A 17446-nucleotide genomic window follows, 5' to 3' on the forward strand; every position below is an offset into this window, starting at 1 on the left:
ATAATTATTGTCTGCTCAGAATATATTGTGACCTAAACAGAGCTGATTCTGTGATCAAACAAGTATCCATAAATATTACAATTCTTTGGTTCTCAGTGGGAGAGCAGACGGTGATTCGGAGCTTTCCTATTGCATCTGTTACAAAGGAGAAGAAAATCACTATACAAAACCAGCTGCAGCAAAGTATGCAGGAGGGCTTGCAGATCACTTCAGCTACCTTTCAGGTAAAAGGAAGTTTTGTGAAATTTGTGCAGTTCAAAATACTTACAAGCAGCACTTTGTCCTGATACTCGTGGAGAGTTCAGTGTCCTGCTCTGTAAAGTCAAGAGAGAACATGTAATCCTCTCATAGAAACTCTTTTGGTTTTTGGTTCATTTGAAACAGTGTTATTGTTTCCGTATTTGATTTCTTTCTCTCCTTTCCTCATTTTTCTGCTGTGGATCGGTAGAGGACTATTCTGAGTCCAAAATGTCTTCATGTGGGTAAGCAGAGGCCAGGCAGGCCAGTGGAAACATGCAAACTCTCTTCACCAGCTACATAGAAGGAATATGGCAAAGATTTAAGTGTTGCCTTGTAACACTTCTCACTTTACTACTTTCTGGAAATACCCATAACAAAAGGTTGTAGTACATCTTATATGGAATCTGTCCTTCCAGGCATTTTCAATGTAGCCATTGGTAGCTAGAACCAATGGGCTTCTGTGTGAAACCTCTCTTGTGCAGATTCAGATATTCCTTCTGTCTTTAGAAGCCCCTTCAACATGCTCAGAATTTTTGGAAGCATCTACAATTGCTCCACAGGGCAAGTGATGGAGATGGACTTGCACGAGTGAGGAGTCAGTAATTCCCTTAAGACATCCCTAAATATTTCTTATTGTTGGTAATCTTACATGTGGTCAAATCCTGAGACATCAAAAGTTGAAGACAAAGGATTTTATATCACAACTGAAAGCAGACTTCAGAGCTTAAGATGTGAAATATACTCTCAGGTTAGCTAATTCTAGAAACATATTTCCATTGAAAATGAAATGTATTGTCAGTATTTTACTGGTTCCTTAGATAGTGAACAGTATTTAAATAGTTATCCTTCAATATTGTATTCAAAAGCATAAGACTTGGAATACAAATAATTAAAACAACTAAAAAAAAAAAATAAAAAGAAGTTGTTCTTGTGGACTTTCGATTGGACTTCCTGGGAACTTTTATTTTCCAGATTTTTTTTTTTACCAGGATACTTAGCATACTTCGATGATGTGCTAAATGCAGGCATAGCTCAATGCTTTTAGTGCTGGATTCTGGTCAAACATCATCCCTGCTTTTGTTTAGCATAGTTTTGTGTTAGGTTATGAAAACAAAACAATCAGCAAACAGTTTACTCCTGTTCTCTTTCTAACTGCTAGAGTTCAATACAGAACAAAATGGCAAGCCCCATCTTTGTTTATTAATTAGGACTGTCAGAGTGTTTTGGCTACAGTTATGCTACCTAATGTCTTTGAAACTTTGTATCAGTGTAACTCTTGAAGATACAACCTCTTAAGGAGGTCTTTGAGTGGGAGTTATTAATCATTGGGAAAGTAATTACAGAACAGAACAAGTGACATTTTTAAAAAAAAAAAAAAGGAGAAATCCACCTTCAAGATGACAATCAAGACAGTCAAAAGTTGTGTAGCTATGCAGTCAAAAACAAAGCTCTAGGAGATCTCTTTGCTTTTTCCATATTCTTCAAGTTCTTCCAGGCGGTCTTCCAGATTCCTGATTTTCTCTCTCTGTTTTTATTTTTACTTCCTTTTCACCACAGAGCTGACTCTCATCCTTTTGACTGAGGATGATGGGGATATATATATATGTGTGTGTATTTAAATTGCTTTTCAAAATGCATTTTAAACGGGATAAAGAGATCAGTGTTGAATAGCACAGGATTAGTTACTTTCCAAGGATCAGATTTCACTGTTATGTTTGTTACTAGCTGTTTTTTGCTTTTTGAGGTGAGGCAAAAATTGGAATCAGTAATGGAAGTATAATGGTTGTAATATACGAATGCTGAATTTGTTGCCTTGTTTAGAGTACATTACCAGTTTTGCTTCCCTGTATATAGCAAGTCTGATAAAATATTTCTGACCTGAGCTATCCCATGTGACTAGCACTTTAACTGTTGTGGATATTGTAGTGCCAATACATCCGCTTAGATTACCCAAAATATTTTGTGTTTGGTGTTATGAGAATTCCAGATGCTTCATGGTGAAAATATCTTAGTATTACAACAGCAATACTAAAAGCAAGTAGAAAAATGAACAAGCTGTGTAATATCCCTCAAAGTCAGTAAGATATACCTACATACATATGTTTGTATTTTCTGGTGTGCACTGTACTGCCTAAGTACGAAAATTTTGCTAATATATTTTAGAATCTTTTGCTTTGTTTAATCCTAGAATTTTATTTTTTAGAGTTCTTAACGTGCCCTGTCTTTAACATGCAGTTAATTAAAGTAGCGTTTGATGAAGAAGTAAGTCCTGAAGTGGTGGAAATATTTAAGAAACAGCTGATGAAGTTCCGTTATCCTCAGTCTATCTTCAGCACTTTTGCATTTGCAGCTGGACAAACAGCACCGCAGATAATTTTACCAAAGCAAAAAGAAAAGAACACTTCATTCCGGTATAGTTATCCCTCTTCTTCTATCACTGATGTTCTTGTTTACTTCTAGTCAAATTCCTTAAATAATGGGACAGATTTTCAGAACTGCAAGCATCTCGTTAGTCTGACATTCCAGAGAACTCATTAAATGATATTCCCTCTCTTTTAATGTTTACAGAATAAAAGGTAGGTTGGTATGAAATAAATGTTGATATAAGAATGTATTATTTATCCAAACATTTTGCTGCAGCAATTTTGAGTAAGTATCTCATTAAATTTTTGAATACATACAATATTAATAACATATTCAATTGTGTGAACTATGCCAACATAAAAACAGAGTTCTTGTGTGTTAAATTATGTATTAGTTACCTAATGTAGGATAGAATTCATTTTACCCTTAGTAGAGTCTGCATAGTTGTCCTAGTGTTCTTTTATCATCTAGAGTTTCAGCTTAGGATCTTCTCTATAATTTCATGTTATGCATTAATTTTTACTAGACTAAACTGATCACTATTCAATACCACTGAAAGTTCTACTTTCAGTGATTATATGTTGATTATTCCATTGCTGACACAGAGAAGTAGAATTCCAAGCTAGTCATGGAATCTTAAAACTTTAAGGTAATTTCTGTCTTTCTTGCCTTCACTCTGTCAGCTTCATAGATATGTTACATTGCTAGCAAAATACAAATACCTAAGGAAATATTATGGCTGCCTATTCATTATATTACATGTAATAGGCATAAATTGCTCTCAAAGTAGTAAAAATTTCATTAAAAAATTAGTATAAAAGTTCATTTTTCTGCTAGTTTTAATTTTGATGTAAAATGAGAAATAGAAATATGTTTTCTTTGGGTTAGGAAGTTTATCATAAAAATCTGTACATGCTATTGAGAAGAACTGTATCTTTTAAAATATTTATTTTTCTATGAATTTATAGTACATTCTCAAAAAGCATTGTGAAAGGAGCAAAACGTGCTGGGAAGATGACAATTGGTCGCCAGTATTTGTTAAAGAAGAAGACGGGCACAATAATGGAAGAAAGAGGGAATCGTCCAGGCTGGAATGAAGACGATGATGTCTCTGGTAATCGTAAAACAATTTCCGTTTTTGTTGATATGTCTGTCATGTTGTGCTTCAGGTTCATTATGTTAGGTGAGTAGTATCTTCAGGAAGAAACTGCAGTCTTCCTGGATAGGAAGGAGAAGGGTTTGATTGATTAAACATTTTCATTTGTGATGACCAAACGTAAAAGAGGAAGCTGACTTCATTCAGTGGTAAAGCAAAAGAGACTTTTTTTCTGACTATCAAACTGTTCTCATGTTATATCTTTAGAAAGCCTAACATTGCTTTGTCTGTAATGAGAAAGCAGTAACTGGCAAGGTTCAAGGAACAGCAAGTATTACAGGCAGATTTTGTGTCTGTGGAAGTGATAAGTGATTTCTGAAGACAGATGGAGGCATAATTACTGAAAATACAATTTTTCCAAATTTTGGTTGAAAGGACTTGGGGAGATAAGTTAGAAAGTGATTTGGACACTTTGTATAGTGTAATGGTGTGGACTTTGACTTTCTTCCAAATACTTCTTTTCCTACCATGTGCTGCTGTCAGTATATCCTTATCTGGACCAGTGCTAATTTATAATAAGCCACTAGAGGGAGCCAGATTCTCCTGTACATTAACAGGTATTGTTTTGTCATACCATTCTTTCTTTACCAAAAGAAAAAAATAAATAAAAAGTAGCATTTCAGATGATGAAGTGTTTATGAAACACTAACAATTTCTTTGAAACCTCAAACAAGCCAAATTTACCTTCTGGATATTTAGTCAGAGATCAAGGTGACTTACATGATTTATGTGCAGATAAATAAAAGTTATCTGACACCAAACTATGTTACTGCACGTTCTCTGTTCCCACCCAGAGTTAAGAAGGGCCATTCCAGGAAAGCTGAAAAATACTGCTCTTCTTCTTTCATTCCAGATGAATATGGTGGAAAAAAAGGCACACACAAAAAAGGTTACGAAATACAGAATGTCTTTACACAGCTGAAAAGTTACATTCTTAATTGAATTTCCAGCCTCTTCCTTAAGTGCTGAGTTACTATGTGTTCTAATGTTGTGGAATCTTCAGCTCAGAAGGAATTCTGCAAGCTGAGCCTGTCTTGGGTGTGATTTTGTATCCATCACTCAGAGAGACCAAGTGTAATCAAGCCTGTATGTTCATACTTTTCGTGACAATGAAGAAAACCTATGAGTTTCTGCATGGCCTTTGTTCAAAACAACTATATTCTTCTATGAGCGCATAACTATTAATGGCAGTCACTTTTTCCCCTCCCCTGACAAAAATACAAAAAGATAAATTGTGAAGCTTCCTACCTGCTACTTTCCAGATGTTATGACTGGGTATGTGTAAGGTGATTAAAGTCTGACAGCTTGCTTTTTTCTCTGCTCTGCACTGTCATTTGAGCTGTAGTTCTTCTCATTTCAGACAGAGAAAGCCATAGAAAATTTTCCATTAATCACTGCAATTTGTTTTGTATTGATTGCTGCAAATTCCTGTGTGTTCGCAAGTCTTAAGAACTGAAGTTTAGGGAATTATGCAGCTATACCAGCAATCAAACAAACAGAACTGTCTGCAGCAGGTGATGCACTCTCTTGTAAAAGGAAGCATTAAAGTTGGAGGCGGAAGGAGCTCCAGGAGATCATCTACTCCATCTCTCTGATCCAATGCAGGGGAAACATACTTTACATGTTCTTTGCAAATGCTTACCTAACTTTTTCTTAGCTTTCAAGTATGAAGATTCCACAACTGCAGTCCATTTATTCTGATGCAAGCCAGAATGTCATTGGCTTTCTTGGTGACCTGGGCACACTGCTGGCTCGTGTTCAGCCTGAGCATCAATCAATAACTCCAGATCCATTTCCTCTACACAGTCTTCCAGCCACTCTGCTCCAAGTCTGTAGTGCTGCCTGGGGTTGTGGCCAAAGTGCATGACCCAGCATTTGGTTTTGTTGAACCTCATACCATTGGCTTCAGCTCAGCTCTCCAGCCTGTCCAGATCCCTCTGCAGAGCCTCGCTACCCCCAGGCAGATCGACACTTCCAGCCAACTTGGTGTCATCTGCAAACTTACTGAGGGTGCACTCAATGCCCTCATCCAGGTCATCAGTAAAGATATAGAAGAGGACAGGCCCCAGCACCAAGCCCTGGACACCAGTTGGATTTAGCTCCATTCACCACTGCTCTCTGGGCCCAGCCCTCCAGACAAGAGTGTGCCAGTCAGTAGTTTTCATACTGTACCTGTCAATAGTTTCATAGTTTTACATACTTTGCAGCTTCTTTCTTCTTCTTCAGGACAAATATGAAAATATAGAAAAAGGAGAGATATCCGTGGCATTAAAGTCTTCATTATTTATCTCAAATAGGGAATAGTTATTTTTGTACAATGCACCATGGGGGCAATAAAATTATTTACATACCTTTTATGCTAATATGCACAAAAAGCAGAGGTATCTAAAATGTACTTCTGTAAATTCTGAATGTTGTCTGGTGGCAGTTAGGTTTTAATTGTGTCTTAATTTTAGTTTTCAAATGTGATTTTAATTTTCAATTTTATAAAGTCCTGTTTAAAATTTAAATCTTTATATACTTCTCAGTGCCAAATTGTTAAAGAAGTACTTCCTCTCATATGTGCATATTTTAATGCTTGAGATGAAATGGTAGCAACTGATATGTACTGCAGACAGTAAATCTGCTTTCAGTATTTTGAAATAGTGAAGTGTTGATAACAGGCAGGTGGCAGAAGACCTTGCTTGACTTGAATTTCAGTGTAGTTTGAACTTGTGGCATGGTTTTTATCTCATGTTTAGAGGTTTTTTCTGCTTTGCAACATGAAACTGATGTGCATGGCTGAAGAAAGTTGCTGTTTGATGTTGAAACTGAAGCATTAAGAAGCCAATATTCACCTACTCGTGACAGAAATATTTTTATTAGAACCAAGCTTTAAAAAGGTTGTTTAATCTTTTGAAGATAGCTTAAAAGAATTAGAATATCCCTTTTATCTTGGATGTTTCATGAATTTGTGTTCATTTTTAATTGTTCTGTCTCATGTACATTTTTGTACAGTCGTTGTGAGTTTGACTTGTTTGAATAAATACACTAGTGCAAGAAATATTACCTTAGTTCCATTCAAGTGATTGTACAGGAGACCTTCTAGGATTTTGAGAGAGAGAGATGAGATAGGTGTCAGGAATGCCAACTGCTAGGGCAGTAGGTAGCTGTGAGGTGAACTTGAAGTTTCTTGACTGAAGTATTATTTTGTTGTTTATAATTTCTGTAAACTGTAGTTTATATGTTAATCATTAACAGTAAGACAAACTAATAGCAAGTTCACAATAGCAAACTCAAAGATTTTTAACTTTAGTTTCAGATGACAGTGAGCTGCACACAAGTGGTACCTTAAAAGCATCAGAGAAGTCAACGATGGAGCAATTAGTAGAAAGAGCCTGTTTCAGAGACTATCAACGTTTGGGACTAGGGACCATCAGTAGTAATACTTCTCGCTCAAAAATGGAATACTTAAGAATAACTGCACTGAACAGAATGTATTCACTTTGCAGAAGGTAAGTTTACCAATTCAGACAAGCATTTGCAAATAACGATGCACGGTGAGGTGGTAGGTGGTGTGTTTCAGCAGTGATGACAGTGGCAATGGGTCATCTGCATTGGTCCAGGTTGTTATGACACTATCATGCAGGTGAAAATGCATAGCTACTGGTGGTGACTATGTTGAAAAATGGTATGTTGTAGCTGACAAATTTCTCTGTCAAATAGTGTTGATGTGTGCTTTGAATCTGTTGTAGTTTAAATATACATATACACACATATAGGAGGCATTACTTTTGGAGCAACCTACATACATTCAGCGTGTAATTATAGGATTTTTCTCACTGTTTACAAATTTGAAAGCAAATTTAATTGTTGTTCTGTTTTTTTCCACTTGTCAATGCAGTTATCCTGGGCTTCTGGTAGTACCTCAGTCTGTTCAAGACAGCAGTTTGCAGAGAGTTGCTCGCTGTTACCGTCACAATCGCCTACCAGTTGTGTGCTGGAAAAACACAAAAACCAGTTCTCTTCTACTTAGATCTGGGGGCTTTCATGGCAAAGGCGTTGTTGGCCTCTTCAAATCCCAAAACACACATACTACAGGTGAGCTAATGCAGCCAGGTTTTATTTACATACATATTTCTAAACTAAAAAATGTTTATATATATATGAATCTATATATTTTTAGTTTAGAGATACTTTCTGGAGGAAATCACGGAGATGGTTTAATCGAAAGTGCCAGGATATGGATGTTTATCTGATATCCTAATAGTTCAATATAATGTATGTCAAGAATCAGACCCTGAATGGTATGAAGGTAGTTCAAAATTGTCAGTTGAAATCTAAACAGAGATTATATATAAACTAGCAAGTCTTCAGCAAAAGCTGCAACCTGCCAAATTCAGTGCCTCAGAGAATAATGTGCCTTATTTTTTAAGGATTGCCTGTTTGCCTTCATTTATCTTTTTTCTTTACACTGGTTGATCTAATGAGTGTGTATTATTATTATTAATTTCTATTAAACTGTTATATAAAACACTAGAACAAACATTATCCATTACATTTTCTGATGCCTTTCAGTGTAATATTAGTTTTATTTTTACTCTTCTTTTGTAAAGTATAGATCTGAAAGATTCTCTTTGGTGTCTTTGTATTAATTAAATATTTGTCAGACCAGTTAAATTTTCAGAAGACATATCAGGACAAAATTAGTTTTGGAAAGGATATCTGTCAATTTTCATCATTAACCTGCAGTATGAAGGACATCTATTGTGACTGCCTGGATTTCTTTGTCTTATGCTGGTGGTTTCTTGGGAGTTAATTTCATGCCAAAAGTGAATTTGTTATGTATTTTATAGTTTTTGTCCTAGGGAAATTTTCATAAGCTTAACAAGCATGCTATGCAAATAAGTGCAAGTAGATTGAAGATGCATGACAGAATGTAGCTTGATTTACAGAGTCCTTCGGGTGAAGCATGATAGTTCAAATGCTGGTCTTATGAGATTGTCTTAGGTAAAATATCTGGCCAGCCATCTTTGACCTGGTATAAATAGACTCAATTGCAACAATTTTGCAGAGATAGCCTGCAAACTATGTAAAGACAAATACTTCCATATTCTCTGCAGTAGATTAAATTTCTGTGTGTGTGAGTGTATGTCTTCCAAAATAAGATCACAGTCTCTTTTAACACATTTTTATCTGTAGTCTTGTTTCTTCTGCAGTTTTCTCTTTTGAATTTTACGTAGTTTTTTATATTAGCACTGTCGCCCTCTTATTTCTGATGGCATGTTAGGAAACAGTCTGCTTGACACTGTGTCTGATACATCAGGTGTTAGTTTCCACTTCCTTTAAAAGGTGAAGGGTTATGGAGACCCACAGGAAGTTACAGTAAGAGTAATAAAGAATGGTTATAGGGTATGTATTTTTAATGAAGTTGAAGCGAAGGTGAAAGAAAACATTTTAAGGAACTGATCACTAAAAATAGTTATGTGCAGGTGATTCTGAATGTATTTGCTTCAGTAGGAGTTGTGTGCAGTGCAGGGTCTATACTGAAAATACACTGTAACACAATCTAAAAGAACAATGATAATCTTAAATTCAAGTTGGTAGGTACATACCTTCCTAGGCAGAGATTCTGTAAAAGATTTTTTCTCCAGCAGTTCTGGATCGATAGAAATGAAATGGACCTGCTGCAAATTAATGTTTGTGGCCTTCTGTTATATTGTAATGAGTTTTTCATCCTTAAAAAACAATTGAGATCAATTATTTTTATTAGAAGCACAGAATTTATTTTCTGGAGAAACTCTTCCCAGTTGTAAATTTCTCTATGGAACAAAACCATTTGCAACAGAATTGCATCTTTCTAACTTCTGTCAATAAAAAACTATTAATAGATGTCTGAATATGGAACAGAGGAAATAGTGGTCTTTTCAAACGTTCCTTTTAATCTTGGAGAGTGGCTTCTGAATTTCACGTTACCGGTTTTGGAATTAATTTGCGGAGTGCTGCAGTTCCAAGCATGACATTCTACACCTGAATACCAAGTGTTGATCTTCTGCCATGTATGTAGCAAGTCTAGGTGAAAAAAGCCTGTCACCTTGAGCCTGTAAAATTTTTTGTCTTCACAGTCGTAGTATGGCCCACGACCTGATATTCATCTTCTTCCCTTCTTTCAAGTCCTAGCACCAGGACACAAATGGTGTTTTTCCATGTGAAGAATGTTTCCTCGAATGATAACATAATTTCCTAACATGTTTAAAACTTTTTGTTCTTTGTTTCTTAAATTCCTACTCTTAAGTGGGCATCTGTCTAACTTGCACTACTTTCTCAGGACATCGTGCATTTTTATCATGCATTTTTTCCCACTCTGTTTTTGATCCCTATCTGTATCCTCTCTAGCTTTGCTTTCATCCCGTCTTTTGCAGCCACTTCTCTCTCTGAAATGGTCTTTTTCAGTGTTTCCAGTAATTCAGTCAGTGTCAGTGACAGCTGGAGAACATTTCAGCTTTGAAATCTGTAGAGGAGTCCTCTGAAACTCCATGCATGTCAAGGGTTATTCAGAAGTTTCCATAAAATGAATTATAATTCTTAAAATAATGCCGCCCCTCTCCCACTGGCTGCTTAAGAATCCTGAGAAGATACCTGAAGTTACCTGCTGTTGAATGTGCAGGTAAACTGTCACTGGGGAACAAGAATTTTGCTTTTCATAACTGGAGGTTCACTGGTATGTGTTATCGAGGTATGAGTGCGCTGTCTATCTTCTTTTCTCTTTTTTCTCTATTAAGGAGGTTAGATCCAGGGCATTGGTTGCCTAAAAGAGGTGGGGGTTGTGCCCATTTATGACTCTAACGCAGCAGCAGCAGATAGCATAAGCAATGATGTCTTTTGATATAAGTATACTTTGTGTGGATAGTCAGCAAATCTCAAGGAGCCTCCACTTGTAGTTAAATAACCTGCTTTTACTGATTATGACTTTAACTTATTTTTGTTGAAAACCTGTTCTACCTTTTAAGGACACTTTTTTTTTTTTTCTCCTTTTTTTTTTTTTTTTTTTTATTGCTGAAATGTACTGAACTTTGTCACAAATAAACAGATGTCGCTTTTTATTCTGGGAGTGAAGAAAAAGTTACATTATTTTCATTCTGATTTTGTTGACCACTGCTGAATGATGGATTTTTTAAATGGTTACCACAGGGTAACAGACTCTTTTAGAAGCTTAGCTTTGTGAAGTGGAATGCAAGAGAACATTGCTGGGTGTGCTCTGCAGCCAGGTGATGAACATCTGGGCATTCATGTTATCAAAGAAACGACTTTTTGAACATATGACAAGTGAACCATGAAATTTTCAATGAACTGTTTTACACAGTGAGCTTTTTCTGTGTATTTATAAATATCCATGTATTTTAATGTATTCCATTCTTCTTGTGACTGTTTAGCTCCTGCTTCTCTAGAATCTTCAAGCAGTATAGAACAGGAAAAATACCTTCAAGCCTTACTGAATGTGATATCCGTCCACTGCAAAATGAATGGCAGTAATACTCTCACTGTTAGACCAACAATTGCTCTATCACCAGGTAAAACTGTTTTTTGTGATGTTTTTATAAGTTGAAAAGAGAGAAGGGAGTCTTTATGGATTTGGTATTAGTTCATTTTGTCCAAGATGAATTCTGTTGTTTCTTCTATTGCTACACTTTAGGTAGTTCATTCACACTTTGTTCTAGTGTATATGTTCTCTGTGCCTAAGGGATGTTTTTAAACTTTCCCAAAGTACTTTTCCATGTTCTTAATCTGACCGTAAGTGATTCACAGCTTCAGTCCTTCAGAATACCTAGATGTGAGAACTATCCAAATTGGTGGGTTGGTTTTTTTTACATTATCAAATGGAACAATTATGTATAAAATAATATAAGTCAAAGATACACTTTAATGTGTTATATTACAAACTAAACATCTTGAAAACTCTGTAGAATAAGAGACTGCCATCCTGAACAGATTCTGGAATGCTACTCTATTTCATATAATTAGAAAATATGAGATGGCAACATGAACAAATGTACTACAGCAGCAGTGGGAGGCATATAGACATTTCCATGTGTTACATACTCATAGTAGTATTTTAATGCCATTTCTGCATAGAACTGTACTTGCAATTAAAACTCTTTCAAAAGACATTACTTAGGGAAATATTTTATTTCAATTATTATGTGATGAAAATTGAGAAATTTTATGTGAAAGTATCCCCAGAGTCTTAAAAAGAAAATAATGCAACCTGAAATTGTGCCTGTCTTGCCGTACCCAATTGGTGGAAATTTGTGTAATATACCCAAACAGTGGCTGTTCTTGTTAAGTAACACTCTTTCCAAAGTGTGGTTGCTTTGCTTCGTGTATTATAAAATGTGTTGATTGCTTATTTATATCTAACATCCCAATTCTGTTGCCAGTGTATACATCTGTCTTTAAAAAATGTGTCAGAAGTACAAAATTGGCAAGAATTATCTCTATTAAGGGTGGAATTTTCATCATTTATGTTAAGTGTTAGTCTGAGTAACACTGTAGTGTTTTTAATCTTCTATTCTTTTTTTGGCTGACTTTAGGCACTGAAAGGAGGGCTTCAAGAATGTCTACTGTGTTTAAGCAGGTAGTGCCAGGACATTTGGATGTAAATCTATCCAATAGCTTTGCTCGAGGAGGTTAGTAAGACTAGCTCAAAGTATAAGCACTTTTGTTATTTGAAATAATAAGTGATAGCAAAATGTTAGTGAAATTAAAAGTAATTACACTGCTTACAAATTTATTACATTATGAAACAATAAAGCAGAAATTTAGAGATTAGTCTCAATTCATTACATAATGTAAGTATCTAATTTCTGTTTTAGTCCTTCACTTACCATTGAAATAAAGGTTATTTTAAGATGGAAATCAGTGGAAAAGTAATCACTCAGGAATTACATATTTAAATACCTTGTGATTTATCCATATTTTTAAATTACTGAAATTGTGTGGCCTAAAAACACACATTTTGCATTCAAACTGAATGGATTTCAGAATCTCCAGTTCTGTAACTTGTAGCAGCCTGGCATTTGGCTGAAGATTAGTTGACACTTCAAGTAACAAATAATGTAAATATTTTAACTCTAGGTAAAGGAAGGAGTTACATGGCTGTGCTTTCTTTGGGAAGGTGTCCTTTTTACAAGAAACTCCTGTGATTTCTAGCTGCTTTCCTAGTCTGACAAAATTATGATTATCTTCTCTGTGCACAGAAGATCTCTTACGTACCTAATTTAGTGTGGTGAATTCCCTAGGTACATTACATATTTTTTAGAGCTGAAGGCTACTGAAGAAGTATTTTCACATATATAAAATTTGCTTTTCTCCCTTTATGACTCTACTGGAGTTCGTGGAGGTGAAAAACAGAGAGATGGCAATCAGGTAGATATGCCTGGGAACCAGAGAGGAGGTTAGTAGCAGCCAGAATTCTTAGATGAATTGGTGGCTGTGTGCTGCTTCTCTCAGTAATGAAATAGTGAAAGTGCTGGGTAGCTGACAGCAGATGTTTGGTTGTTTTCTGTTTCCTCATGTTGGGGCAGAAGTACCAACAGCAAAGTGCTGTTGATGACCTAGGAGGATGTTGCAGATTAAAAACAAACAAACAAACTTGTTGACTGAAAAGGATTACTGAGTTTACTTATTTCTGGGATTAGAGTTTGGTAAATGTGACATGGTGAGCTACTCAGTGAAGGAGAAGGAGTTTCAAGTCAGATGGTTTTTGTTGGACATTGTCTCTTGGCTAGATTTCTGCGGTAATCAGGAAAAGGGCAGGGCTGGACTAATGCCATACCAGCTCTGTGTATCTGAAAGATGTAATGACAGACCAGTATCTGCAGTTTGTTCACAGTTTAGCAGGAGTACTTTGCTGAAACATAAGAATGTTTGACAAGGACAGTGGGAGCCCTAGTGGGGGTGAGAAGTTGACAAGGAAAGGGAAAGGGAATATCTTCTTGTAAAGAAGAAAACATGAGGGTTTTTTTTTTTAAGGTTAGCTAACAGAATTATTTAAGAAGAAACTCTGCAGTACAAATTAAATATTAAACCTAAAATTGTTCTCAAGTAAGTGAATTCACACTGTCTATTATCAGAAAGATTTTTGCTGCTTTTGCAAGTTACTTACATTGTACATGTGAAAATACTAGGATAGTTATAATGAATAAATATAGACTCAGTCATTTATTTTAAAAGCAGGATACATTAACTTCAAATGTGTTTCAGTAGAACATTTGTATAAAAAGAAGCTGACTGTAGATGTGGCTTTGGAGCCAAAAATATGTTTGTATGCTCTGATAAGACTCCCACTGAATACGAGTATTTATGCAAGGGATGTGGAGGTTTTTTGTGTGTGTGTGTGTGTGTGATAGGTATTAGAAATTCTCTAAGTTACATGGTCTTACACAGTCCTTTAAGAATTTGTGTAGGTGTATAGAACTAACATCTTCCAATTTGATTTTAAGGTCCATTAGGCTTCCTACGTACAATAGACTGAAACAGTTTTTAGAAAGTGCACTGCAGTGTGGGATTTTTAATTGAGCTAGTTTTGAACTGGTGGAAAGCTTTTAATGAAGGATTCAGCTGAATGTAATGATGTAATCATTAAGTATCCTTTGTTATTAGATTATGATTATTAGAAAACCACCTGATGGTTGTGTTATATGTTTAAAACTATTGCAATAGTAATGAAAAATACTTCTTTTTGATAAACGAATATTTCCTTCCCACTTCATGCTGGTTTTCTATCTTGACTGATGTTTTGTCTTGTGATGACTAAGATTTGTACTGTCTGATATATAATGTACTATAAAGAAATCCAGTATGTAATAGATCTTTGGAAATTAATAAGTAACCCTTTTCTTTTCTCCTGCAATGTGTCTTGCTGCAATGTGCCTTGCTGCAATGTGCATTCCATTCCTCCCTTCTGTCTTTACTGTTTATCTGCCAGTGCTTGGGTACAGAGATAAATGTTTCACTCATTCCAATTCCAAATCAGCAACTAAGGGAAGAGTCCATCAAGGTACTGTACTCTGTGTCCTGGAAGCACGTTCTTATTTACTGTGTCCATACTTATGTACTGTGTCCATAACCACTAGTATTTTAATATATATTAATATATGCTAAAGCAATACTGTCATAAAGCCTTAACTCTAAACGCATTAATGTACTTCAAGGGTTGTTAAAGTTTACCAGGTTTTTTATGTTATGGCATTGTTATGCTTTGAGTTTTTAGTTTCTTTTGGCATTGAATGTATGATGAAATGACAGTTAATAGCCAGACACTTCACTACATTATGCCTTAATAATATTGTGATCTCATGCCAAGGAACACATACAATTTTTAAGTACTTTTGAAGGAATATTTTTCTGTGCCAAAACTTCAAGCAGCAAAAAAGCATTTAATACTCCTACTTCCTAAATAGAACACTTAACAAATATCATTATCCAGTTAACGAACTTCCTTTCCAAAATTATTGGTATTGTTCATGACCAGGGAAATACTGATTGTGTCAGTTTTAGAAACTTAGGTTAATACAAAGAAAATGAAGTGAAAGACTAAATCAAATGAAAGCAAGATCATGATAACGAAAAATAAATGTCACAGACTCACAGAATGGCTTGGGTTGGAAGGGACCTCAAGGATCATGAATCTCTAACCCCCCTGCCACAGACAGGACCATCAACCTCCCAATAATACTAGACCAGGCTGCTCAGGGCCCCATCCAACCTGGCCTTGAACTCCTCCAGGGACAGGGCATCCACAGTCTCTCTGGGCAGCCTGTTCCAGCACCTCACCACTCTCGTAGTAAAGAACGTCCCCAGTATCTAACCTAAATCTTCCCTCCCTCAACTTAAAACCATCTCCCTGTGTCCTGCTGTTATCTACCCTTGTAAAGAGTTGACTCCCTTCCTGTTTATAGTCTCACTTTAGGTACTGGAAGGCTGCAGTGAAGTTGTCCCGCAGCCTTCTTTTCTCCAGGTTGAACAAGCCCATCTCTATCTAGTCAGATACTAGGCAAAGTTAGAAAACAGTTATCCATCAGTGGTACACATGTTCATCTGCACGTATTTGTAACTAGTTTTGTTGGTTTTGTTGTGCAACAGGCATTGGCAGAAAGTTAGAAAATGTGACTGTAAGATAGAGTGGTTCTGTATGCATCATCCTGGGGAGCAATTGTCTGTTGGAACCAGATGAACCTTTTTCAAACCAGATGAACAGGACTTTAATTCTTTTATTAAATGCTTGCTGTGAATTCTATTAGTGTGATGAAGTCTTCATTCTGTTGATTGTTTTAGTCCAATGGAACAAAACTTTTCAGTAAACATTCTGCTATATGAGGTATTTTATAAAACTGGATGTCCCTGAGATTGGACCTGTTTAGAACTATTAACCAGTTCTTAAGTTTCTAACCTTCATTACTCTTATTCATTTGATCACATCTGATACTGGGAGCCAGTCAGACAAACAAACTAAACTGTACAGGATTACTGTGTAGAGTTATTCTCAAAGCATAGTACCTTTCACATATATTGCATTGGACATGCAAAAGCAGTCACACAAAATCCAGAAAATACCTACTTATCTCTTCTTCTGGGGCTAAGTAGGCCTTGACAGTCTGGTTTCTTGCTACTTCATCTGAAGTTGAAATCACAGAACTCATGGAAACATAATGAGATCAGAGTGCATCTGTGTTGTAGGAATTCCCTCCTCTGGAAGTAATCATGTAGCTGCATCAGTAACAATATGCAAACTAAAATGTAGAGTCTGAGCTTATTAGGTTAACATAATGCCATTCAAATACAGCTGTGCTGCTTTCAGATGCAAGCCTGTGATTCCATGTCCCACTCTGCTGATATTCAAGATTGTATTGCTACTAGCTGTGAGATTTCTATGCCATGCCACAGAGATGAAACAGTGATCTTAGTACCAGAATAAAACTGTAGAACTGTGATCTTCTATGTAGGCATCATCCTTTCTGCTCAGACAACTGCACTGTAATCACATCTGCTAGAATGCAGTAAATAATGTGATTTTAAAAAGGTACTTTCTAAAATTCATTTCTATTTGTAATGATCCATTAGATGAGGTAAAATCAAAATGAAAAACCATGGCATTCTACATTTTAATCACTCTAGTTGAAGAGCAGATATGGTATACTTTATTCTGAAGTATAACATTTGAACTGATCACTGTGTATTTGTTTTCCATTACAATAGGTTACTGAGCTGTTACTAGATTGCTTAGGGTGAAGGGAACACATGTATTCTAGAAAGAAGGGTATTTTAGGTGATAGTATCTCCATTTTTGAGGGACATGACTATGTAATGTCCTTACTGGTTGGACATCCAAAATACTATTTCTTTGACAATGAAATAGGAGAATTTTTTTCTGTACTTCTGAAAAGCACTCAGCAATTTCATTTTCATGTAATTAATTTCTTGCTAACTGTATTTGTGTTATCACTTACCATTTTCTCTACAGTAGAAAGCACCACTTGATTAGAATCTTAGATTGAGTGACAGTACAGTAGGATGGTTTGGGCTATTTTTTGTATGATTTCTTTCAAGTTCATGTTGTTCATTGTATCCTGTGAGGAATGAGTGACATATTTAAACACTGTACCTTCTAAATTATGTTGTTGCATATGCCTTAATAATTAGCATCTC

At 35.8% G+C, this 17446-nt stretch overlaps 1 protein-coding gene across 5 annotated transcripts in view; it reads left to right on the forward strand.

Moving 5' to 3' along the window:
- Positions 1-17446, forward strand: part of SBF2 (SET binding factor 2) — a 215209-nt gene that overhangs the window by 170618 nt on the left and 27145 nt on the right. For 2 of the 5 annotated variants that reach the window (XM_015864003.2, XM_015864004.2), the window contains exons 23-30: positions 97-224; positions 2476-2651; positions 3573-3718; positions 7056-7254; positions 7644-7840; positions 11173-11310; positions 12331-12426; positions 14727-14798. In XM_015864003.2, coding sequence (XP_015719489.1) covers positions 97-224; positions 2476-2651; positions 3573-3718; positions 7056-7254; positions 7644-7840; positions 11173-11310; positions 12331-12426; positions 14727-14798 — 1152 coding nt within the window. The remainder of the gene's footprint in view (positions 1-96; positions 225-2475; positions 2652-3572; positions 3719-7055; positions 7255-7643; positions 7841-11172; positions 11311-12330; positions 12427-14726; positions 14799-17446) is intronic. The other 3 variants (XM_015864005.2, XM_015864006.2, XM_015864008.1) reach the window with 3 other exon arrangements.

Source organism: Coturnix japonica, chromosome 5 (genome assembly GCF_001577835.2).
Source record: "Coturnix japonica isolate 7356 chromosome 5, Coturnix japonica 2.1, whole genome shotgun sequence".
Classification (NCBI taxonomy): Eukaryota; Metazoa; Chordata; class Aves; order Galliformes; family Phasianidae; genus Coturnix; species Coturnix japonica.